This window comes from Heteronotia binoei, chromosome 21 (genome assembly GCF_032191835.1).
Source record: "Heteronotia binoei isolate CCM8104 ecotype False Entrance Well chromosome 21, APGP_CSIRO_Hbin_v1, whole genome shotgun sequence".
In the NCBI taxonomy this organism is placed as follows: Eukaryota; Metazoa; Chordata; class Lepidosauria; order Squamata; family Gekkonidae; genus Heteronotia; species Heteronotia binoei.
The window spans coordinates 9,088,451-9,114,227 of NC_083243.1; the positions used below are offsets into that span (position 1 = coordinate 9,088,451).

General features: G+C 51.3%; 1 protein-coding gene across 1 annotated transcript; it reads right to left on the reverse strand.

Moving 5' to 3' along the window:
- Positions 1-662: 662 nt before the first annotated feature.
- Positions 663-23,956, reverse strand: RTRAF (RNA transcription, translation and transport factor). The gene is made up of 8 exons (XM_060261117.1): positions 23,778-23,956; positions 18,833-18,960; positions 15,210-15,309; positions 8,073-8,159; positions 7,878-7,966; positions 6,140-6,208; positions 3,819-3,867; positions 663-1,017 (listed from the first exon to the last, which is right to left on the reverse strand). The coding sequence occupies exons 1-8, from the start codon at positions 23,836-23,838 to the stop codon at positions 863-865; spliced, it is 738 nt and encodes a 245-aa protein (XP_060117100.1). The 5' UTR covers positions 23,839-23,956; the 3' UTR covers positions 663-862.
- Between the last annotated feature and the right edge of the window lie 1,821 nt (positions 23,957-25,777).

Here is a 25,777-nt window from a genome sequence, read left to right on the forward strand (position 1 = left end):
AGGCGACCATATCGACATATCCTTACTCCGTTTTTTATTTTGGCGGAAAACACACACACACACACAAAAAAGACACTTATTTTAAAAGTGTGTGTGGGAGCTTTTAGCACCACCCGGACAACTTCTGGCACAGGGGGCGGGGGTGGGCCTGGGGGGGTGGAACTCTGTATGGATAAACTGGGCATCGCTGTTGAGTGTTATTTGGGAAACTCACTGCAAACTCACTTTTGGTGCTTTTGTCCCCAGCCTGTTTTCTTAGTATATTTATATGCTGGGAGGGGGGGCTCATGTGCCAAGCCTGCAAACGTTGCGTCTGGATGTGTGCAAAAATTCCCTGACTGTAACGGGCTCATGTTTTCAAAGATACTACGAACAAAACCAAATAAACTTTTTTTTTGTTTTAAATTTTTTCCCCCAGGCCGTTTTAAACCTCTTCGACTTCAAACTCCGCCCCTCTCCCTCCCCGACATTCTTCTAGGGTAGGGCGACCGAAATGAACAAACTGTACTTCCGGTTATGCCGGAAGATCGCGGGCGAAAAAACGATAAATTAAAGAAAACCAAAACCCCGAATTCTCTCTCAAGCCTTCACGTGTTAAATCGAAAATGGAGAATCAGGGCCACTGCTATGCTTGGAACTCTCCAGTTAAAAGGATAACAGTGTTTCTCTCTTTAAACCCAAGATTTATTGATGTAAAGAAAAACGATATTTAGTGGCATTGTTGGTGGGGGCCCCCCTTCCATTTTGTTTCCAAACACCGGGGCGGTATCCATTATGAATTGCATGCTGGGATTGTGGGGCGGTCCCCCCACCCACGCAGCTGAGAACGCGAGAACCGGGAGCCTTTTTTCCCCCCAGGGGTTCATCTCCCCACTTTGCCCAGTCTGTGGTCAGTTTTTGGATCGGCGATGATCGCCTGAACTGCCACGATGGCCTCGTTGATCTTCGTCTGCAGCTCACGGAGCTCTTCTATGTGCAGGAGCCGGAGGATCTGGGCCGCCTCGTTGAGAACGGCATCTGGGGGGGATTGGAAAAAGAAAGGGGAAATGGCCAGGGCTCGCATTTCATTCACAATTCCTTCCGCAAGATGAGGAAGACGACTGCAGATTTATACCCCGTCCTTCTCTCTGAATCAGAGACTCAGAGCGGCTCACAATCTCCTCTATCTTCCTCCCCCCACCCACAACGGACACCCTGTGAGGTGGGTGGGGCCGAGAGGGCTCTCCCAGCAGCTGCCCTTTCAAGGACAACCTCTGCCAGAGCTATTGAAGAAGAATTGCAGTTTTATACCCCGCCTTTCTCTCTGAATCAGAGACTCAGAGTGGCTTACAATCTCCCGTATCTTCTCCCCTGACAACAGACACCCTGTGAGGTGGGTGGGGCCGAGAGGGCTCTCTCAGCAGCTGCCCTTTCAAGGACAACCTCTGCAAGAGCTATTGAAGAAGAACTGCAGTTTTATACCCCGCCTTTCTCTCTGAATCAGAGACTCAGAGTGGCTTACAATCTCCCGTATCTTCTCCCCCGACAACAGACACCCTGTGAGGTGGGTGGGGCCGAGAGGGCTCTCCCAGCAGCTGCCCTTTCAAGGACAACCTCTGCAAGAGCTATTGAAGAAGAACTGCAGTTTTATACCCCGCCTTTCTCTCTGAATCAGAGACTCAGAGTGGCTTACAATCTCCCGTATCTTCTCCCCTGACAACAGACACCCTGTGAGGTGGGTGGGGCCGAGACGGCTCTCTCAGCAGCTGCCCTTTCAAGGACAACCTCTGCAAGAGCTATTGAAGAAGAACTGCAGTTTTATACCCCGCCTTTCTCTCTGAATCAGAGACTCAGAGTGGCTTACAATCTCCCGTATCTTCTCCCCCGACAACAGACACCCTGTGAGGTGGGTGGGGCCGAGAGGGCTCTCCCAGCAGCTGCCCTTTCAAGGACAACCTCTGCAAGAGCTATTGAAGAAGAACTGCAGTTTTATACCCCTCCTTTCTCTCTGAATCAGAGACTCAGAGTGGCTTACAATCTCCCGTATCTTCTCCCCCGACAACAGACACCCTGTGAGGTGGGTGGGGCTGAGTGGGCTCTCCCAGCAGCTGCCCTTTCAAAGACAACCTCTGCCAGAGCTATGGCTGACCCAAGGCCATGCCAGCAGGTGCAAGTGGATGTCCCAGATAAGAGTCCACGCACTTCACCACTGCACCAAACTGGCTCAAGATGAGCCAAGCCTAATAATCTGACTCTGTGGAAGTAGGAGGGGGTTAAAAAAAACACCTGGTAGAGAGTAGTAGCTTTACCTCCAGGAGCGGTTAAACAACCTGGCTTAAGGTCACAGAAGAAAGGAGGGGATGGGGAAGCAACGCTCTAAAGCAGGGTGGCCAACGGTAGCTCTCCAGATGTTTTTGGCCTACAACTCCCATCAGCCCCAGCCATTGGCCATGCTAGCTGAGGTTGATGGGAGTTGTATAGGCCAAAAAACATCTGGAGAGCTACCGTTGGCCACGCCTGCTCTAAAGGCAGGAGTGTTACGGGGAAACCTGCAGCTTTTTATTCCCTAGGAGATCATAGAATCATAGAGTTGAAAGGGACCCCCCCCCCTTTACAATGCAGGAAATTCACAAATACAAAAAGGTAGTCCCCTGTGCAAGCACCGGTCGTTTCCGACTCGGGGGTGACGTTGCATCACAACAGTTTCCACAGCAGACTTTTTTACCGGGTGGGTTGCCGTTGCCTTCCCCAGTCATCTCTACACTTTACCCCCAGCAAGCTGGGTACTCATTCTACCGACCTCCCCCTAAATTCACAGGATCTTCATCGCTGTCAGATGGCCATCTAGCCTCTGTTGAAAAACCTCCAAGGAAGGAGAGCCCCCCGCCTCCCGAGGAGGAAGCCTGTTCCACTGAGGAACCGCTCTAACCGTCAGGAAGTTCTTCAGTCTGTTTATTTAAGCGCAAGGTTGCCCAAAGAGCTTGTGGGCACCTTTTGAATTCTCACACAGGGTTGGTGGGTGCCATCAAAAAACAGCTGCCACGTGAAGTAAAGCCAATCACAAAATGGCTGCTGCAGAAGTGAGGGAGTGAAGTTATAAGAACATAAGAGAAGCCATGTTGGATCAGGCCAGTGGCCCTTCCAGTCCAACACTCTGTGCTATATATTATATATATAATGAGAGGCAGTTTGGTGTAGTGGTTAAGTGTGCAGACTCTTATCTGGGAGGTCCAGGTTCGATTCCCCACTCCTCCACTTGCACCTGCTGGAATGGTCTTGGGTCAGCCATAGCTCTGACAGAGCTGTCCTTGAAAGGGCAGCTTCCGTGAGAGCTCTCTCAGCCCCACCCGCCTCACAGGGTGTCTGGTGACTTAAACACCAGCAACGATTTTCAAGCGCTCCTCTGAGGCACTACTGGGCTCAAATCCAGCTGTTCTACTGCAGGCCACATGTTAATCACCCTTTGGGTGAAGAAGGACTTCCATTTATCTGTTCTAACCCGACTGCTTAGCAATTTAATTGAATGTCCACGAGTTCTTGTATTGTGACAAAGGGAGAAAAGGACTTCTTTCTCTACTTCCTCCATCCCGTGCATAAGTTCATCAACCTCTCTCATGTCACCCCACAGTCGACGTTTCTCCAAGCTAAAGAGCCCCAAGCGTTTCAACCTTTCTTCATAGGAAACGTGTTCCAACCCTTGAATCATTCTAGTTGCCCTTTTCCACACTTTTCCCAATGCTATCATCTCTTTTCTGAGGTGCGGCGACCAGAACTGCACACAGTGCTGCCAATGAGGCTGCACCATCGATTTATACAGGGGCATCATGAGACCATCTTACCTCCTGTGTCAAAGCCAAGAATGTGCTTGTCCAAGGCAACCGGCAATCCCTTAAAGAAGGCGGGAGAGAAAGAAGGAAAACATTATTGTGAAACAACGGTTCTGCCCTTGTCGCATATGGCACTGATATTAAGAAAATAAGACTGCCCAGATCGAGCCCACGCTATTCCAGCAGAAACGAGTTTCAACTGGAGAGGGACGATGGCTCAGCAGTAGAGCATCTGCTTGGGAAGCAGAAGGTCCCAGGTTCAATCCCTGGCATCTCCAACTAAAAAGGCTCCAGGGAAGTAGGCATGAAAAACCTCCACTTGAGACCCTGGAGGGCAGAGGAGGGACGGTGGCTCAGCGGTAAAGCATCTGCTTGGGAAGCAGAAGGTCCCAGGTTCAATCCCTGGCATCTCCAACTAAAAAGGCTCCAGGGAAGTAGGCATGAAAAACCTCCACTTGAGACCCTGGAGGGCAGAAGAGGGACAGTGGCTCAGCGGTAGAGCTTCTGCTTGGGAAGCAAAAGGTCCCGGGTTCAATCCCTGGCATCTCCAAAAAAGCGTCCAGGCAAATAGGCGTGAAAAAGCCTCAGCTTGAGACCCTGGAGAGCCGCTGCCAGTCTGAGAAGACAATACTGACTTTGATGGACCCAGGGTCTGATTCAGTAGAAGGCAGCTTCATATGTTCATATATATGTTCATATAACGTTAAATGCTATTTCTGGGCATCCCCAATTTATGTATTCGTCGCGCGAACCCTCCTCACACACACACTTCTTTGGGGTGCTGAATCATTCCATCTTTCCATCGACGAACAAGCTAATGTTCAAAGCCAAAGCGGCCTTATAGGGAGACAGGCTTTTGGTTCTCCTGGCTCGACAACACCCGTTCCTTCTTGCAACAGTTCAGAAAGGCCATAGAAAAAAAAGGTCTCGGGCAGTCTGGTGGCATACGAATGTAAAATGAGCCCTGCTGGATCAGACCAGCGAGGGTCCGTCTAACCAGCATCCCGCCTCACAGGGTAGACAGCCAGCTCATCTGGAGGGCCAACAGCAGGGCATACAACCCGAGGCCTTCCTTAGAACATAAAAGGAACTTTTGACTTGGTCGGTGTTCTGTCAAAATGAAGCCTTAACTTGATTTTAAATGTATTGTGTGTCCCGCTATGAGCTTCCTTTAGAAAGGGGTAAATACAACTGTGTAAAAACAAAGAAAACCCTGCAGAAAATTTCTGTTTTGCAAACGAAGCTACCTCTCAGCTTTTCCTTGAGGGCACCTTAAGGGAGAGCCAGTTTGCTGCAGTGGTGAAGTGTGCAGACTCTTGTCTGGGAGAACCGGGTTTGATTCCCCACTCCTCCGCTTGCAGCTGCTGGAATGGCCTTGGGTCAGCCAGAGCTCTGGCAGAGGTTGTCCTTGAAAGGGCAGCTGCTGGGAGAGCCCTCTCAGCCCCACCCACCTCACAGGGTGTCTGTTGCGGGGGAGGAAGGGAAAGGAGATTGTAGGCCGCTCTGAGACTCTGTCCTTGGAAAGGCAGCTGCTGTGAGAGCCCTCTCCAGCCCCACCCACCTCACAGGGTGTCTCTTGTGGGGGAGGAAGGGAAAGGAGATTGTAGGCTGCTCTGAGACTCTGCCCTTGAAAGGGCAGCTTCTGGGGAGAGCCCCCTCAGCCCCACCCACCTCACAGGGTGTCTGTTGTGGGGGAGGAAGGGAAAGGAGATTGTAGGCCGCTCTGAGACTCTGTCCCTGAAAGGGCAGCTGCTGTGAGAGCCCTCTCCAGCCCCACCCACCTCACAGGGTGTCTGTTGCGGGGGAGGAAGGGAAAGGAGATTGTGAGCCGCTCTGAGACTCTTCGGAGTGGAGGGCGGGATATAGATCCAATATCATCATCATCTTCTTAAATTAGTCAGTTCTCGTATTAAGCTACAGAACCGGTGAGTTTCAAAGACGGTCTGTGGCTTTAGTGAGGCTGAGCTGGGGAGGGCCGGCAGACAGAGATCCCTTACAGAGAAACTCTGGCGTACAGTGGAGCAGTTCACTCTCTCCCCCCCCCCCCCGCCCTCCTAAAGAGCACAACACCAAAGAGCCTCTGTTAGGCTCCCACTCTGAAAAGAGAAGCTTTTCATTCAAGCCGCGGACTGGTGCTGGGGTTACTTCTGAAATACGATCCTTTCTCTAGGTCCTACCAATGCCCTCGTTTGAAAAAGAAGAGACAATGGTCCCCCAGTGTTCCTCATGCAGAGAAAGTCCCATTTACAATCGCTGTATTTAGGCATCTCGAGAACATTTAACAAGGCCCCGGGGAAAAGGCCCAATTTCCAGCGAACGGTCCGAGGACTTACCTCTTTCGACTGACTCGCCTTGGCTACGGCGTCCTGCGTCAGGCGCTCTTGAACCAAGATGCGAATCGCCTGGGAAGGAAAAGAAGGTCCAGGTGAGGCCTCAAACCCAAGCCACATAACATCTAGTGGGGAACTTTAGTGGAGAGAGCCACTTTGGTGTAATGGTGAAGTGTGTGGACTCTTATCTGGGAGAACTGGGTTTGATTCCTCATTCCTCCACTTGCAGCTGCTGGGAGAGCCCTCTCAGCCCCACAGGGTGTCTGTTGTGGGCGAGGAAGGAAAGGAGATGTAGGCCGCTCTGAGACTCTGTCCTTGGAAGGGCAGCTGCTGTGAGAGCCCTCTCAACCCCATCCACCTTACAGGGTGTCTGCTGTGGGGGAGGAAGGTAAAGGAGATTGTGAGCCACTCTGAGACTATCCTTGAAAGGGCAGCTGCTGTGAGAGCCCTCTCAGCCCCACCCACCTCACAGGGTGTCTTGTGGAGGGAGAAGATATGGGAGATTGTGAGCCGCTCTGAGACTCTGTCCTTGGAAGGGCAGCTGCTGGGAGAGCCCTCTCAGCCCCACCCACCTCACAGGGTGTCTGTTGTGGGGGAGGAAGGGAAAGGAGATTGTAGGCCGCTCTGAGACTCTGTCCTTGAAAGGGCAGCTGCTGTGAGAGCTCTCCCTGCCCCATCCATCTCACAGAGTGTCTGCTGTGGGGGAGAAAGGTAAAGGAGATTGTGAGCCACTCTGAGACTGTCCTTGAAAGGGCAGCTGCTGTGAGAGCCCTCTCAGCCCCACCCACCTCACAGGGTGTCTGTTGTGGGGGGAGAAGATATCGGAGACTGTGAGCCGCTCTGAGTCTCTGATTCAGAGAGAAGGGCGGGGTAGAAATCTGCAGTCGTCTTTATGTAACCCTACAAGCTACAGGGCACTTTACAGAAAAGCACGCAAATTTCAAAAGGCAGGTTCCTGCCTCAAGAAGAAGAAGATGATATTGGATTTATATCCCGCCCTCCACTCCAAAGAGTCTCAGAGCGGCTCACAATCTCCTTTCCCTTCCTCCCCCACAACAGACACCCTGTGAGGTGGGTGGGGCTGGAGAGGGCTCTCCCAGCAACTGCCCTTTCAAGGACAGAGTCTCAGAGCGGCCTACATCTCCTTTCCTTCCTCGCCCACAACAGACACCCTGTGAGGTGGGTGGGGCCGAGAGGGCTCTCCCAGCAGCTGCAAGTGGAGGAGTGAGGAATCAAACCCGGTTTCTCCCAGATAAGAGTCCACACACTTCACCACTACACCAAAGTGGCTCTCTCCACTAAAGTTCCCCGCAGACTTGCAAGCAATAGAGCAAAATAATAGACTGCATTCATTGCCCCTATGACACTCACACCATCATCCTCCCAGTTTGGTGTAGTGGTTAAGAGAGCCAGTTTGGTGTAGTGATTAAGTGTGTGGACTCTTATCTGGGAGAGCCAAGTTTGATTCTCCACTCCTCCTCTTGCAGAGAGGGAAGGGGACTGGAGAAACACCTACAACGGGGGTGGCCAAAGGTAGCTCTCCAGATGTTTTTTCCTACAACTCCTATCAGCCCCAGCCATTGGCCACGCTGGCCAGGGCTGATGGGAGTTGTAGGCAAAAAACATCTGGAGAGCTACCGTTGGCCGCCCCTGACCTACAACTTTGACTGAGACACGTTTCCCAACCTCTGGAGGTATTATTTCGGAAGCCAAGAATCAGACCCGCTGTCCTTCAACTCACCTTAAGCATCACCAAGTAGTCGTCGTGGCGCTGGATCTGAAGGAGGTTGGCCAAAGCCATCACGCCGGCTTTGAAGTCGGGGTTGTTCACTGCAAAAGACACACACTGGTTGGCACCAGAAAGCAAACCCTTTTCTTTTACTTCCCCCACATCTTACGCTTTTTAGAGCCAGACAAGGGCTGCGTCTCCACTCACCATCTAGGTTTATAAGGGGCTCTGCGTTTTTGGCCGCGTTGTCCTCGTTCTTGGCCCCCTCAGGCGCGGCGTCCTTGTATTTGTCAGCTGGCCGAGACAAAAGACGTTTCGTCCCGTGAATTGCAGACAACGGATCCGAGAGCCGAAAAGAGAGCTAACAACCAACGCCCAAAAGGGAACGAGCATTTTAAACCGTCACGCTCGTCCAAGAGGACAGCTTGTACCCACAATTTCAGCAGCTGTCAAAGTGGCCGGCGGACTTTGTTTAGGATGCTTGTCCGTCAACGGCAAATAATGCAGGATGCTCAAAATGGCAGCTGATACAGCCTTGAGCGAAAGGAAGCCACCTGTGCCAACCCCTTACATTTCACGGGGACAAAGGCCCAGATGCGCACGTGGCACAGACCCAGGCAGGCAACGTTTTTCTATGGCCCCTCCTCCCAGGAGTTCAGAGCAGCCGAACACTCTGTGGGGTGCTTGCTGAAGGGCACAAGGGGAGAGCAACTTGAAGCGCAGCAGCAGTTACCATGAGAACCTAAGAGAAGCCATGATGGATCCAGCCAATGGCCCATCCTGTCCAACACTCTGTCACACAGTGGCCACAAAATAATAATAATAATACTTTTTATTTATATCCTGTCCTCCCCGCCGGGCAGGCTCAGGGCGGCTGACTGCTATCAGGAGGTCCACCAGTGGGGCCAGCACACCAGAAGCCCTCCCACTGTGTCCCGCCCCCCCCCCCCCAAGCACCAAGAATACAGAGCATCACTTGCCCCAGACATAAGAACATAAGAGAAGCCATGTTGGATCCAGCCAATGGCCTATCCAGTCCAACACTCTGTACACACATGCCTAACCCCTTCCCGTTCCCCAACTTTTCTCCTAAGCCTCCACCCTCTGTTTGCTTCTCTCCCTGATCAAAGCGACACACACCCACAGATTGGGTGGCTCAGTGGCACAGCAACTGCTTAACATGCAGAAGATCCCAAGTTCAATCCCTGGCATCTCCCGTCAAAAAGGACCAGGCGGCAGGTGGAGTGAAAGAGCTCAGCCCGAGCCCCTGGAGGGCGGCTGCCAATCGGGAGTCGACAAGACTGCCCTGGGTGGACCAAAGATCCCATTCTGTAGAAGGCAGCTTTGTGTGTGTTTGGGGAGGGGCGGTGGCTCGAGGGGCAGAGCGCCCTGCTTTGCGTGCAGAAGGTCCCAGGTTCAATCCTCAGCATCAGCAGTTAAAAGGACCAGGTAGGAGGTGATGGGAAAGACCTCAGCCTGAGACCCTGGAGAGCCATGAAGTGGGGCTGTAGCTCAGTGGCAGAGCCTCTGCTTGGCATGCAGAAGGTCCCAGGTTCAATCCCCGGCTTCTCCAGTTGAAATGAACCAGGCGGGAGGTGATGGGAAAGACCTCAGCCTGAGACCCTGGAGGGCCATGAAGTGGAGCTGTAGCCCAGTGGCAGAGCCTCTGCTTGGTGTGCAGAAGGTCCCAGGTTCAATCCTCAGCATCTCCAATTAAAAGGACCAGGCCCTACAACTTGCGATTTGGACCCATGCCCCTCCTGGCTAATTAAAGCTTGCCACAGGGAGCTTAGGTGTCCTATACGGGACATGGTAAATAGATCCCTCTCGGAGGGGCTTTTGCCAACGCCTCTTAAAGAGGCAGTGGTCCGCCCCCCTCCTAAAAAAGATTACACCAGACCCGACCGAATTGGCACATTATCCGCCGGTCTCAAATTTACCCTTTTGGGGTAAAATTACCGAGAGGGCAGTGGCGCTACGATTGCAGAGTTTCCTGGATGATACTTCCGTCTTAGATTCATACCAGTCCGGCTTCCGCCCGGGCCATGGGATGGAGACAGTGCTTGTCGCCCTCGTGGATGATCTCCAGCGGCACCTGGATCAAGGCGGTTGTTAGACCTATCGGCTGCGTTCGATACGGTCGACCACCAGTTACTGGCCTGCCGCCTTGCCGACGCAGGGATTCAGGGGCTGGCCTTACAATGGCTTTCCTCTTTCCTGGATGCTCGGGGACAAAGAGCAGCAATTGGGGAGAGTTGTCTTGACGGTCGGGGACAAAGCGTGGCAATCGGGGGGGAGCTGTCTCAGAGGCACCCACTTCATTGTGGAGTGCCTCAGGGAGCAGTTCTCTCCCCGATGCTGTTTAACATCTTTATGCGCCCCCTTGCCCAGATTGCACGGAGGTATGGGCTGGGCTGTCATCAATACGCAGATGACACCCAGCTCTATCTACTGATGGACGGCCGGACTGGTGATGTCCCAACAAACTTGGACCGGGCATTACAAGCCGTGGCTGACTGGCTCAGGCTGAGCGGGCTGAAGCTGAATCCGGCGAAGACTGAGGTCCTTTGCGTGGGCCGCGGCGGGCCGGGAGGGGAGATCACCTTACCGGCCTTTGACGGTGCGCCACTGGTACCAGTGCGCAAAGTCAAGAGCCTGGGAGTGCTACTGGAATCCTCTCTATCAATGGAGGCCCAAGTAGCTGCCACTGCTAGATCCGCCTTCTTTCATCTTAGGAGAGCGAGGCAGTTGGCCCCCTTCCTGGAACGCACCGACCTAGCAACTGTGATCCACGCAACGGTCACTTCGAGATTAGACTACTGCAATGCCCTCTACATGGGGCTGCCCTTATACCGAACACGGAGGCTTCAGGTAGTCCAGAACGCGGCGGCCAGGCTGCTGGAGGGACTACCACGGTGGGAAACTGCACGGCCTGGGCTGCGGGATCTACATTGGCTGCCGGTTGTCTACCGTGTTTGCTATAAGGTGCTGGTTATCACCTTTAAAGCCCTATATGGCCGAGGACCTGCCTACCTAAAGGACCGCCTCTCCCCATATGTGCCCCAGAGAGCGCTGAGATCCAGCTCACAGAACTTACTGACAATCCCTGGGCCAAGAGAAGCCAGGCTGAGGGCCACTAGGGAGCAGGCCTTCTCGGTGATAGCCCCTCGCTGGTGGAACGACCTTCCGGAGATGGTGCGAGCCCTGCGGGACTTGAACCAATTCCGCAGGGCTTGCAAAACATGTCTCTTTCAGCTGGCCTTTGAGATGGAACCCGACTAATTTGATGAATGGACAACTAGTCATCTTGTGGATATCACGACTACAGCATTTAGCACCTATTTTATTATATATTTAACTTTTAAATAATTTTACTGTAATTGATATTTAAAATTGTTCATGTTGTTTTATGATTCATGGGATTCCCATGCCTGTCAGCCGCCCTGAGCCCGCCTTGGCGGGGAGGGCGGGATATAAAAATAAAATATTATTATTATTATTATTATTGTCCCAGAGACGCCCACTTAATTGTGGGGTGCCTCAGGGGGCAGTGCTCTCCCCGATGTTGTTCAACATCTACCTGCGCCCCCTTGCCTAGATTGCCCGGAGGTATGGGCTGGGTTGCCATCAGTACGCTGATGACACCCAGCTCTATCTACTGATGGACGACTGGCCTGGGGATGTCCCAGGAAATCTGCACCAGGCGCTGGAAGCCGTGGCAGGCCGGCTCAGGCTGAGTGGGTTGAAGCTGAATCCAACGAAGACAGAGGGCCTGGGCCTGGGCCGTGGCGGTCTAGGAAGGGAAATTCCCCTACCGGTCTTTGATGGTGCGCCTCTGAAAACAGTGCGCAGGGTCAAGAGCCTGGGGGTGCTACCGGAGCCTTCTTTGTCAATGGAGGCCCAGATAGCAGCCACTGCTAAATCCGCCTTTTTTCATCTGAGACGGGCAAGGCAGTTGGCTCCCTTCCTGGAGCGCAATGACCTGGCAACAGTAATCCATGCAACCGTCACCTCGAGGTTAGACTACTGTAATGCCCTCTACATGGGGCTGCCCCTGTGCCGAACCCGGAAACTGCAGTTAGTGCAGAACGCAGCGGCCAGACTGTTAATGGGACTCCCTAAGTGGGAGCACATACAGCCTGGGCTGCGGGAACTGCACTGGCTGCCAACTGTGTACCGGATTCGTTACAAGGTGCTGGTTACTACCTTTAAAGCCCTCTATGGCCGAGGACCTGCCTACCTTAGGGACCGTCTCTCCCCATACGTTCCCCAGAGAGTGCTTCGATCTAGCTCGCAAAACCTGCTGACAACAGGAGAGAGGGCCTTCTCGGTTACAGCACCCCGCTGGTGGAACCAGCTACCAGAAGAGGTACGGGCCTTGCGGGACCTTAACCAGTTCCGCCGGGCCTGTAAGACCATCCTCTTCCAGCTGGCTTTTTAATGTGGAAGTATTATACCATCACTATGCAAGCTAAGTTGTATTTGTAGCACCAAATTAATGTGTTTTAAATTGTTTTACTGATGTTTTTCATTCACATTTTTCATTCATTCATTCTTATGCTAAGTTTTAATGCTTAATTAATGTAATACTTAAAATTGGGGTATTTTGTTTATTATTTTATTCCTGTAATGCTGTATTTATGTTATATTATGTTATGTAAGCCGTCCTGAGCCTGCTTTGGCGGGGAGGATGGGACATAAATTAAAAATTATTATTATTATTAGGAAGAACGTCCTGACCGTTAGAGCGGTTCCTCAGTGGAACAGGCTTCCTCCTCGGGAGGTGGTGGGCTCTCCTTCCTTGGAGGTTTTGAAACAGAGGCTAGATGGCCATCTGATAGCAATGAAGATCCTGTGAATTTAGGGCAGGGGTGGGGAACAGTGGCTCTCCAGATGTTTTTTGCCTACAACTCCCATCAGCTGGGGCTGATGGGAGTTGTAGGCAAAAAACATCTGGAGAGCCACTGTACCCCACCCGATTTAGGGGGAAGTGTTTGTGAGTTTCCTGCATTGTGCAGGGGGTTGGACTAGATGACCCTGGAGGTCCCTTCCAACTCTAGGATTCTAGGATTCTTCAGGAAGTGGTGGGCTCTCCTTCCTTGGAGGTTTTTAAACAGAGGCTAGATGGCCATCTGACAGCAATGAAGATCCTATGAATTTAGGGGGAGGTGTTTGTGAGTTTCCTGCATTGTGCAGGGGGTTGGACTAGATGACCCTGGAGGTCCCTTCCAACTCTAGGATTCTAGGATTCTTCAGGAAGTGGTGGGCTCTCCTTCCTTGGAGGTTTTTAAACAGAGGCTGGAGGGCCATCTGACAGCAATGAAGATCCTGTGAATTTAGGGGGAGGTGTTTGCGAGTTTCCTGCATTGTGCAGGGGGTTGGACTAGATGACCCTGGAGGTCCCTTCCAACTCTAGGATTCTAGGATTCTTCAGGAAGTGGTGGGCTTTCCTTCCTTGGAGGTTTTTAAACAGAGGCTGGAGGGCCATCTGACAGCAATGAAGATCCTGTGAATTTAGGGGGAGGTGTTTGCGAGTTTCCTGCATTGTGCAGGGGGTTGGACTAGATGACCCTGGAGGTCCCTTCCAACTCTAGGATTCGATGATCCTAAGTCCTGCTTCTGGGCACCTGCTCCTAGATCCGAGTCTAAAGCTTTTTCTCAAAGTTCATCATCTTTAGTCACCTTCACTATCCGTGCATCTGAGAGCTCACGCCAGAACGGTCTTGCGTGGCTATCCTATGCAGACTGGAGAGAACTCTGACTAGAAGTGAATAGTCAAGGGTTCTATGTCTATATTTCTCCATTGCCTTAGACTGCACGTGCTACAGATGGAACAGAGTATCTGAAGTCAGCCAAAGCAACAGCCTTGTCAAGTATGGGCCAATGGGGTCTGAATTTGCTGAGACAGAAAGGGGAAAAGATCTTGGGGTTGTAGTGGATAGCTCAATGAAAGTCTCTTTAAGCCTCATACAAAGGAAAGGCATATATTTCTTATACTTATACTTTATTTGATTTATAACCCGCCCTCCCCGCCGAAGCAGGCTCAGGGTGGTTAGTTAACTGTAGTTAACTGTATTCTTCGTTAACTGTATTCACCGATGCACGCTTCTCAATTTCTCTCTGGCTCTGGTTTGGGAAAGTGCAATTCCTAATTGATATTAAACTCTTCACACAAATTCCTCCCCACTAGTTCCTCCACTGCCTTAGGCTACACATGCAGAAAATAAGCCCCTTTTAAGCATCAAACAAAAGCCGCAAACTGTCGGTTAACTGTATTCACTGATGCACGCTTCTCAATTTCTCTCTAGCTCTGGTTTGGGAAAGTGCAATTCCTAATTGATATTAAACTCTTCACACAAATTCCTCCCCGCTAGTTCCTCCACTGCCTTAGACTACACATGCAGAAAATAAGCCCCTTTTAAGCATCAAACAAACTAAAGCCGCAAACTGTCGGTTAACTGAATTCACCGATGGACGCTTCTCAATTTCTCTCTGGCTCAGGTTTGGGAAAGTGCAATTCCTAATTGATATTAAATTCTTCACACAAATTCCTCTCCACTAGTTCCTCTACTGTCTTAGACTACACATGCAGAAAATAAGCCCCTTTTAAGCATCACACAAACTAAAGCTGCAAACTGTTGGTTAACTGTATTCACTGATGCACGCTTCTCAATTTCTCTCTGGCTCTGGTTTGGGAAAGTGCAATTCCTAATTGATATTAAACTCTTCACACAAATTCCTCCCCACTAGTTCCTCCACTGCCTTAGGCTACACATGCAGAAAATAAGCCCCTTTTAAGCATCAAACAAAAGCCGCAACCTGTCGGTTAACTGTATTCACTGATGCACGCTTCTCAATTTCTCTCTGGCTCCGTTCGGGAAAGTGCAATTCCTAATTGATATTAAACTCTTCACACAAATTCCTCTCCACTAGTTCCTCTACTGTCTTAGACTACACATGCAGAAAATAAGCCCCTTTTAAGCATCAAACAAAAGCCGCAACCTGTCGGTTAACTGTATTCACTGATGCACGCTTCTCAATTTCTCTCTGGCTCCGGTTCGGGAAAGTGCAATTCCTAATTGATATTAAACTCTTCACACAAATTCCTCTCCACTAGTTCCTCTACTGTCTTAGACTACACATGCAGAAAATAAGCCCCTTTTAAGCATCAAACAAACTAAAGCCGCAAACTGTCGGTTAACTGTATTCACCGATGCACCCTCCACAGTTTCTCTCTGGCTCAGGTTCAAGGAAGTCCAATTCCTTCCTGAGATCAGAGAGAACCGCTCACCCAAATCCCTCCGCCTCCTTCAAGAACAAGAGACTGCCAAAGACGAAGCATACCGTTGTCCCCGTACTCGAGCCTCACAGCTAATCCCAGCAGCCAATCAATCGTTTCTTGCCGCTCTTGTACGGAGAAGGGGCAATTCACATCTTTCAGGTACTAGGAGGGAAAAAAGATTAAAAGAGCTTTACTGGTTAACAGGAAACGAGAAGACAGTGAACGCTTGACAGCAAACAAAGTAAGAAAAGTTGCAGGTTTTTGCTTTATTGTCGAGCAAGAGGTTTCCCAAGAACTGGCATCTCGTTAGGGAAGCGACAGGTACAAAAAAACCCATAAAAGGAAAGGGCCATGGCTGATCTAAGGCACTTGGGCGATTCCATGATTCAGTGCAGCAAGGATTTATCGCTTCTTAAAAGACTTCAGCACACCCGCTACAAACGGAACAGGGTATCTGAAGTCAGCCAAAGCAACAGCCTTATTTGAACTCCCAACAACTCCCTACTTAAAAGTACAGGCCAATGGGGTCTGAACTTGCTGAGACAGAAAGGGGAAAAGATCTTCCCGTTATAGCGGAGAGCTCAATGAAAGCGTCAACCCAGCGTGCTGCAGTGGTGGGAAAAAAGGCAAGCTCTGTGCTAGGGATTATTAGGAAAGGGTCCGAGAATAAAACAATACTGTAATGCCCCCATGTAGATCTACAGTGCGGTGTCATTGGAAATACTGTGTGTGGTTCTGGTCACCGTATTCCCACAAGGACGTTACAGAGCTCGATTATTATTATTACTACCTTTAATTTATACCTTGCTGTCTCCGCGAGCGGACTCAGGGGGGCTAACAACCAGTTCAAAATTTCAATAATAATAATAAAATAATAAAATTTTATTTATATCCCGCCCTCCCCGCCGAAGCAGGCTCAGGGCGGCTAACAACATCCACAGATATACAATAAAATAAATATACAGGCTTTAAAATAACATTATTTAAAAACAATTCAGTTCACAATTAACTTAATCTGACAGTAACAATGATGTTCCTGACGCTATTTCTGTCAGTTTACACGATGACGAGGGTCCTTAAGCAAAATCATATTGGCGGATCCCTTTATTTAACAATCACAAATCAGCAGTCCGTAAAAGCCAGCTTGAAAAGGGTGGTCTTGCCGGCCCTGCAGAACTGGTCAAGGCTCCGCAGGGACCGCACCTCCTCCGGGAGCTGATTCCATAGGCATGGGCCGCGATGGAAAAGGCCCGTGCACGAGTGTTCTGGAGTTTAGCCTCTTTTGGCCCAGGGATGGTCAGTTTGTTTTTCCCTGCTGACCTCAGTGCTCTCTGGGGCTCATATGGGGAAAGACGGTCCCTCAGGTAGGCCGGTCCTCGGCTATATAGGGCTTTAAAGGTAATGACCAGCACTTTGTAGCGAACCCGGTACATAACCGGCAGCCAGTGCAGTCCGCGTAGCCCCGGCTGTATATGCTCCTGCTTCGGGAGTCCTAGCAACAGCCTAGCCGCCGCGTTCTGCACTAGCTGCAGCCTCCGGGTTTGGCACAAAGGCAGCCCCATGTAGAGGGCATTACAGTAGTCCAATCTTGAGGTTGCTAGGTCCCGATGCTCTAGGAAAGGGGCCAACTGCCTTGCCCGCCTCAGATGGAAGAACGCTGACTTGGCAGTGGCCAAGTCAGACAATAAATACAATTAAACGATCAAACGTCAAACAATAAATACTATTAAAACATTTGAAAACATTCTAAAACCATTTTACGGTGCTGTTAAATAACTACCGAGCGGCCCCGTGGCGCAGAGTGGTAAAGCAGCAGTCCTGTGATCTGAACTCTCTGCTCACGACCTGAGTTCGATCCCAGCGGAAGCTGGTTCAGGTAGCCGGCCTGAGGTTGACTCAGCCTTCCATCCTTTCGAGGTCGGTCAAATGAGTCCCCAGCTTGCTGGGGGGAAAGGGTAGAGGACTGGGGAAAGCAATGGCAAACCACCCTGTAAAAAGTCTGCCGTGAAAACGTTGTGTAAGCAACGTCACCCCAGAGTTGGAAATGACTGGTGCTTGCACAGGGGACCTTTCCTTTCCTTTTCCTAAATAAGTACCTAGGCGGGATTGTCATTTACTAAGCGGAATTGAGAGACTGCAGCTAGTGCAGAACGCAGCAGCGCGGCTGTTAACGAGGCTTCCCTCTATGGGAGCACATTCAGCCGGTGCTGAAAGAACTGCACAGGCTACCTATTGTGTTCCGAGTCTGTTTCAAGGTGTTGGTATTGACCTTTAAAGCCCTAAATGATCGGGGGCCTATCTATCTTTAGGACTGCCTTTCTCCACATGTTCCCCAGAGAGCACTGCATTCAGGGACGCAACATCTACTGTCCATCCCCGGACCAAGGGAGGCCAGGCTGTGCTCTACATGGTTCAGGGCCTTCTCAGTGGCAGCACCTGAAATATGGAACACGCTCCCGGAGGCCATAAGGGCTCTGCGGGACCTCTCTCAATTCCGCAGGGCCTGCAAAACAGAGTTATTCCGACAGGGCTTTGGCACTTAAACTAGGAGAGGACTGCCACCTACACTACTGAGATATTGGAACTACTACGGGTTTAACTGTTAGTAAAGGACAATCCCGCCTAGGTAGTTATTTAGGAAAAGGAAAGGAAAGGTCCCCTGCGCAAGCACCAGTCATTTCCAACTCTGGGGTGACGTTGCTTACACAAAAGGTGTGTTGTTTTTAGCATCTTTTGCTAGTCTAAGCATTTGTTCATATTTGGTTATTTGTTCCTATCCATCCTTCTGTAAAGAACCACCGTGTTTGGCCTGAACTGTCCTAGTATTGCGCACAAATTAAAAGTTTCCCCTAACCATCCTCTTCTCATTTACTCAACCGTTTACAACAGGGGTGGCCAAACTATGGCTCCGGAGCCACGTGTGGTTCTTTTACACATATTGTGTGGCTCTCGAAGGTCCCTATTGGATGGCTTGGAGAAGGCAACTGTCTCTTTAAATCACTTATCTAAACCGGCCAGTGGCCTGGAGAATGCATTTAAAGTTGCTTTCTTTCCACCTCTTCCTCCCCACTTCTCCCATCTGTTTGCCTTCCTTTCTGTTTTGCGGCTCTCAGAAGATGATGATGATATTGGATTTATATCCCGCCCTCCACTCCGAATTTTAGAGTCTCAGAATGGCTCACAATATCTTCCCTTCCTCCCCCCAACAACACCCTGTGGGGGTGGGTGGGGCTGGAGAGGGCTCTCACAGCAGCTGCCCTTTCCAGGACAACCTCTGCCAGAGCTCTGGCTGACCCAAGGCCATTCCAGCAGCTGCAAGCGGAGGAGTGGGGAATCGAACCCGGTTCTCCCAGATAACAGTCCGCGCACTTAACCACTACACCAAACTGGTTCAGACATCTGGTGTTCATGTCTTGCAGCTCTCAAAAATCTGACACTTATTCTATGTGGCTCTTACGTTAAGCAAGTTTGGCCAACCCTGGTTTACAGCTTGAACACATACACAAGCCCTTGCACCTCATCAATCGACCCAGATCTCTCTTTCTATAGAAAAAAAAATGAGCCTGGAATTCTGAACTGCCTTTTCCTGCACCTTCACTGAGTCTACAGCATTCTTTTGTCCAACATTCAGCTGAGAGACAAAACTGCAGCCTTTTGCCGCAGAGAAGGTTTCAGACCGTACTACCTTCTCAAAGGACTTTGTCCACTCCGCAGCGTTGTGGATGTTCCTCAGATTTCCTCTGTCTTCTATTTTGTAGTGTCGGATTTTCTGGTCTTCGAGCCAGACGATGAAGTTTCGGAATTCAGTTTCATCTGCGAAGATCAACAAACCGCAGTTAGCCCAAGGAAATGAAAGCTGGGCTCTGGCAATGCAGCCCATGAAGCATGAGATACTATCCCAGGATAAAGGCCTACCGTGCCCTCAGTCTAAAATACTGGACTCCATCTTACAGCCCGCTTGACTAGGCCCCAAACAGAGAGTGAGCCTCAGAAGAGCCAGAACCCATAACCAAGAGGTATGGACAAATGCCTTAACCCAGGGGTGGCCAACGGTAGCTCTCCAGATGGTTTTTGCCTACAACTCCCATCACCCTCAGCTAGCATGGCCAATGGCTGGGGCTGATGGGAGTTGTAGGCAAAAAAAAAACCATCTGGAGAGCTACCCTTGGCCACCCCTGCCTTAACCCACTTCTGACTAAGACTATAACAGGTTTTTTAAAAAAAAACTGAAAAAACACCACCATCATTAGCTGCCGGCGCTACCCTCCAGCGCAAAGATACCTGCCGATTACAATTCTTACCACTATGACCTCTGCCCCCCAATAATACATCAAAGTAAGTTGTAGCAGCGTCCAATGGGAAACAAAACTGTATTGTTATCAAATACAGGCACTTCATTTAAGAAAGTAAGAATAGTTCTGTTTTATCAACAGAGGGCCAGTTTGGTGTAGTGGTTAAGTGTGTGGACTCTTATCTGGGAGAACCGGGTTTGATTCCCCCACTCCTCCACTTGCAGCTGCTGGAATGGCCTTGGGTCAACCATAGCTCTGGCAGAGGTTGTCCTTGAAAAGACAGCAGCTGTGAGAGCCCTCTCCAGCCCCACCTACCTCACAGGGTGTCTGCTGTGGGGGAGGAAGGTAAAGGAGATTGTAGGCCGCTCTGGGACTCTGTCCTTGAAAGGGCAGCTTCTGGGAGAGCCCTCTCAGCCCCACCCACCTCACAGGGTGTCTGCTGTGGGGGAGGAAGGGAAAGGAGATTGTGAGCCGCTCTGAGATTCAGAGAATAGGGCAGGATATAAACCCAATATCATCTTCATCTTAGGTGCAAGGACTCTTATCTGAGAGATCTGGGTTTGATTCCCCACTCCTCCATTGGCAGCTGCTAGAATGGCCTTGGGTCAGCCATAGCTCTGGCAGAGGTGTCCTTGAAAGGGCAGCTTCTGGGAGAGCTCTCTCAACCCCACCTCCCTTACAGAGTGCCTGTTTGGGAGAGAGAGGAAGGTAAAGGAGATTATGAGCCACTCTGAGATTCAGCGTGGAGGGTGGGGCATAAATCCTATATCATCATCATCTTCGGAGATCAGGATTCTGCTGCTAAGCACAGCCAACCTAGACCATTCTAGCCACTCATGGGGTAACACCCTCCCCTTCTGGTTTCCCACAGAACTCACTCACATATGAACATCTGAAGCTGCCTTTTACTGAATCAGACCCTTGGTCCATCAAAGTCAGTCTTGTCTGCTCAGACTGGTAGTGGCTCTCCAGGGTCTCAAGTGGAGGTTTTTTATGCCTACTTGCCTGGATCCTTTTTAGTTGGAGATGCCGGGGATTGAACCTGGGACCTTCTGCTTCCCAAGCAGATGCTCTACCTCTGAGCCATTGTCTCTCCCTAACACTTATGAGACTCTCCAGGGTCTCAAGCGGAGGTTTTTCACGCCTATTTGCCTGGACCCTTTTTAGTTGGAGATGCCGGGGATTGAACCTGGGACCTCCTGCATGCCAAGCAGATGCTCTGCCACTGAGCTACAGCCCAACTTCACGACTCTCCAGGGTCTCAGTTTGAGGTCTTTCCCATCACCTCCTGCCTGGTCCCTTTAACCGGAGATGCCGGGGACTGAACCTGGGACCTTCTGCATGCCAAGCAGATGCTCTGCCACTGATCTACAGCCTCACTTCATGACTCTCCAGGGTCTCAGGCTGAGATCTTCCCCATCACCTCCCGCCTGGTCCTTTTCAACTGGAGATGCCAGGGATTGAACCTGGGACCTTCTGCATGCCAAGCAGAGGCTCTGCCACTGATCTACAGCCTCACTTCATGACTCTCCAGGGTCTCAGGCTGAGGTCTTTCCCATCACCTCCCGCCTGGTTCATTTCAACTGGAGATGCCGGGGATTGAACCTGGGACCTTCTGCATGCTCAGCAGATGCTCTGCCACTGATCTACAGCCTCACTTCATGACTCTCCAGGGTCTCAGGCTGAGGTCTTTCCCATCACCTCCCGCCTGGTCCTTTTCAACTGGAGATGCCAGGGATTGAACCTGGGACCTCCTGCATGCCAAGCAGATGCTCTACCTCTGAGCCACTGTCCCTCTCTGTTTGGCTACACGGCCACTCCTGCTAACAGAAGTGGGGCACTGAGACATAATAGGACATGCATGACCAGCCATAACTGGTGGTCTCTGCCCTAAACTTGGTAGCCCAAGGGCACTTCTGTACCTTATCTGTTGCCGCACCTCTGATTTTACGCCACTGGGTAGTCTATCGACCCTGACCTGGAAGGCCCGGGCTAGAGGATCTCGGAAGCTATGCGGGGCTTAGTATTTGGATGGGAGATCTCCAAGGAAGTGCAGGGTTGCTAAGCGGAGGCAGGCAATGGCAAATCCACCCCTAAATGTCTCTTGCCTTGAATTCCTGGTCGCTAAGCAGGGCTGACTGTGGTTAGCACTTGGATGGGAGACCACCAAAGGAGTCCAGGGTTGTTGGGCAGCCGCGTGCCCTCTAAGCGGAATGAGCGGGAGCTCGCTCACACATTTTTGTCTTAGCTCAGGAAGGATGACCCCAGAGGACACTCATTTATGCAGGAGCTCACAACTTTGATGCCAGCCGTTCGCAAAGTAGAATGTTTGCTCGCGAGACCGTAGCTTAGAGGGAACGTTGTTTGGCAGAGGCAAAGACTTGCAAACGGGCTACTCTAGCCCTGAACGCCTTACAGAGTGCTCAAAAGTCAGCGCTGACATAAAGACAGGACCAGAATATTCTACTGAAGTTATTTCTTATAAGTAACTCGCGTAGCAATACAACACACACACGCACAAAATGCACTACAGACATAAGAGAAGCCACGTTGGATCAGGCCAGGGGCCCTTTCAGTTTCACACTCCGTCTCACACAAGAGACCAAAAACCAGGGGCCTTCAGAAGGTCCACCAGTAGGGCCAGGACTTCCAGACACCCTCCCAATCTTGCCCTTCAAGCAACAAGAAGACACAGCCCCACTGCCCCCGACATAAGAACATAAGAGAAGCCATCTTGGATCAGGGCAGTGGCCCGTCCACCCCAACACTCTGTGTCACACAGTGGCCAAACCCAGGGACCCTCAGGAGGTCCACCAGCAGGGCCAGGACTTCCAGACACCCACCCACTCTTGCCCCTCAAGCATCTCTGCCCCATAAAAAAGAACATGAGAAGCCATGTTGGATCAGGCCAGTGGCCCCTCCAGTCCAACACTCTGTGTCACATAAGAACATAAGAGAAGCCATGTTGGATCAGGCCAGTGGCCCACTCACTCCAACACTCTGTGTCACATAAGAACATAAGAGAAGCCCTGTTGGATCAGGCCAATGGCTCATCCAGTCCAACACTCTGTGTCACATAAGAACATAAGAGAAGCCATGTTGGGTCAGGCCAATGGCCCATCCAGTCCCACACTCTGTGTCACACAGTGGCCAAAACCCAGGGGCCATCAGGAGGTCCACCAGTGGGGCCAGGACTCAGAACCTCTCCTGCTCTTGCCCCTCAAGTACCTAGAAGACAGGGCCCCACTGTCCAAGACATAAGAACACATGAAACTGCCTTATACTGAATCAGACCCTCAATCCATCAGAGTCAGTATTGTCTACTCAGACTGGCAGCGGTTCTCCAGGGTGTCAAGCTGAGGTTTTTCACGCCTACTTGCCTGGACCCTTTTTAGTTGAAGACGCCGGGGACTGAACATGGGACCTTCTGCTTACCAAGCAGATGCTCTACCACTGAGCCATGGTCCCTCCCAAAAACAAACAAAGGGATGGGAGATCCAAACAAGAACTTCATGTTTACTCTCATGAACACATGAAGCTGTCTTCTGCTGCATTCTACTTTGGTCCATGAAGTCCACTCAGACTGGCACCTGATCTCCAGGGTCGCAGGTAGAGGTCTTTTCCCATTACCTCCTGCCTGATCCTTTCTTAAGTGGAGATGCCAGGGATTGAACCTGGGACCTCCTGCATGCCAGGCAGATGCTCTGCCACTGAGCTACAGCCCCACTTCATGGCTCTCCAGGGTCTCAGTCTGAGGTCTTCCCCATCACCTCCTGCCTGGTCCTTTCTTAACTGGAGATGCCGGGGATTGAACCTGGGACCTCCTGCATGCCAAGCAGATGCTCAGCCACTGAGCTACAACCGCACTTCATGACTCTCTAGGGTCTCAGGCTGAGGTCTTCCCCATCACCTCCTGCCTGGTTCTTTCAACTGAAGATGCCAGGGACTTAACTTGGGACCTTCTGCATGCCAAGCAGATGCTCTGCCACTAAACCACGGCCCCTTCCCTAACATCAGAGAAGCCATCTTGGATCAGGCCAAAACCCAGGGGTCATCTGGAGGCCCACCCGTCAGCAACGATCAAGTCAATAAAATCAACCCTCAAGAGAATCTGCGAGTCTTTAGCCCACTCCTGTTAGCGAAAAGCAACCTAAAAAGCATGAATGAACAGAGAGGCGTGGCTCAGGCCCGCGTCATCAGGCCAGGGAGGCGTGGTCCAGAAGAGAGCGGCAACGGTGGGCGGGGCCAGGGCGGCGCATGCGCGCCAGCGAGACCAGGCACCGTGGTGGAAGGGGGGAGGGGCTGGAGTCGGGCCGCGGCCTTCTCGCCTCCGCTCACCTCGGCAGTTGAACCCAGCCGGGTTGTGGTAGTCGAGCGCGGACAGTTTCCGCCGGAACATGACGCCGCGTCTGAGCGAGACTCCGCTCCGGTCGGTGGGCCGCGACTCCGAATCCCTGTCAGTCGGTCGGTCCCCTCTGAGGAGACGGGCAACACGCGCCTGCGCAGAAGCGGCGGCGGCAGGCTAGAGAAGCTCCGCCTTCCCGCCCGTCGCAATGAGCCAATCAGGGCTGTGGAGGAGGAGCTCGCCGCGAATCGAAGACGAGCTAAGGGGCGGGGTTTAACGGCGTTGAAGAGGGGTAGGATTGGTGAGGCATTTAACTGACATGCAGATTCGCGAATAAAGGCAAAGGAGGCGGGGATTAGGGCTAAAGAGAATGACGTTTTCGAGGGATAACGGTCTTGATGGTCGACGAGAACGGCTTCCGGTTCTTTACCACAGTTGGTGGAATCCGACATGTGCGGGGCAGGAAGAGCGGAAGTGCGTGGCGGCTGTTCCATAACTCGGTTTAAGCAAGCGGGGCTGGAGGCCTTCCTACGCCGCAGGGCTTTGTGTCATCTGACAGGCTTTCTCCGCTAAATAAATAAATAAAAATAAGCAGAGACGAAGAAAGAAAGAAAAAAAGATGTACTGTCTCCCCTTTTCCTCCCAGGTCCCTTGTGGTTTTAAGTTCCTCCTGCTAAGCAGCCAGTCCTCATTAGGGTTGCCAGGTCCAATTCAAGAAATATCTGGGGATTTTGGGGGTGAAGCCAGGCGACATTGGGGGTGGAGTCAGGAGCTAGGTTGTGACACGCATAACTGAACTCCAATGGGAGTTCTGGCCATCATAAAGGGACCGCGTACCTTTTCAATGCCTTCCCTCCAATGGAAATAATGAAGGATAGGGGCACCTTCTTTGGGGGCTCATAGAATTAGACCCCCTAGTCCAATCCTTTTCAAACTTGGAGGGTATTTTTGGGAGAGGCACGGGATGCTATGCTGACAATTTGGTGCCTCTACCTTAAAAGACAGCCGCTCTAGAGCCCCAGATACCCGCAGATCAATTCTCCATTATACCCTATCAGAATTGGTCTGCATAGGGAATAATGGAGGGCCCAGCAGACATTTATCTCCCCCCCCCACTCCTTTCTGATGACCCTGAAGCGGGGGGGGGGGGGAGGGTCTCCAAAACAGGGATCCCCCACAAGGAGACTGGCAGCCCTACTCCTCACGGAGACCGGCTTCATCGGTTGCATTTCTGCCCATGTCCTATTTTTAGATTCACAAGAGCCGACTTCCTTTTGTTGGCGTCCTTTGATGGCCACGTGCGCTTCGCCCTAACCAGGGGGAAGCCGCAGCAGCCTGCTTCGGTTCTCCCGCATCATAGGGTTGCCAATCCCTAGGTGGGGGCAGGAGATCCCCTGGTCTGGCCTTTCCCCTCCTCCCCCCCCGCCTGCTTCAGGTCAACCAGAATTATTATATGCATTAATTTTCTTATATATGTTGCAGTAATTTTGAAGTTAAAATAAGATTAAAATACGTAAACATAAAATTAACGCATAGAATAATTTTGTTGCCACCCCCCTTTTCTCCTTTGTTGATCATTCTAGAAGCAACAGCTGGCTTTCTATCATTTTTATTCCCACCTGCGTTTCTTTGTGCATTTTATACATTGACCACTGAGGAAGGCCCTTGCATGTGGTTTGCAAACTTTATGCCAGGGGTGTCAAACATCTGGCTGGGGGGCCAAATCAGGCCCCCAGAGGGCTCCTATCAGCTCCCCCCCCCCCAGCAACTGGCTGTCATCTGCTTCCTTCTCCCTCTCTCTTGCTTCCTTCTGCATCACAGCTTGCTTTGCAAGGCTCGCTCAATTGCACAGGAGCTACAGAGCAAAACCTCTATTTTCTCCATTGGCGGAGGCTCCTCTCTTGGGGAGGAAGGAGGGGGAGGCAGAACTTGCTTTGTCAGGCTCTCTCAATCGCACAGCAGAGCTCCTGAGCCAAGCCTCTCTTCTTTCTAT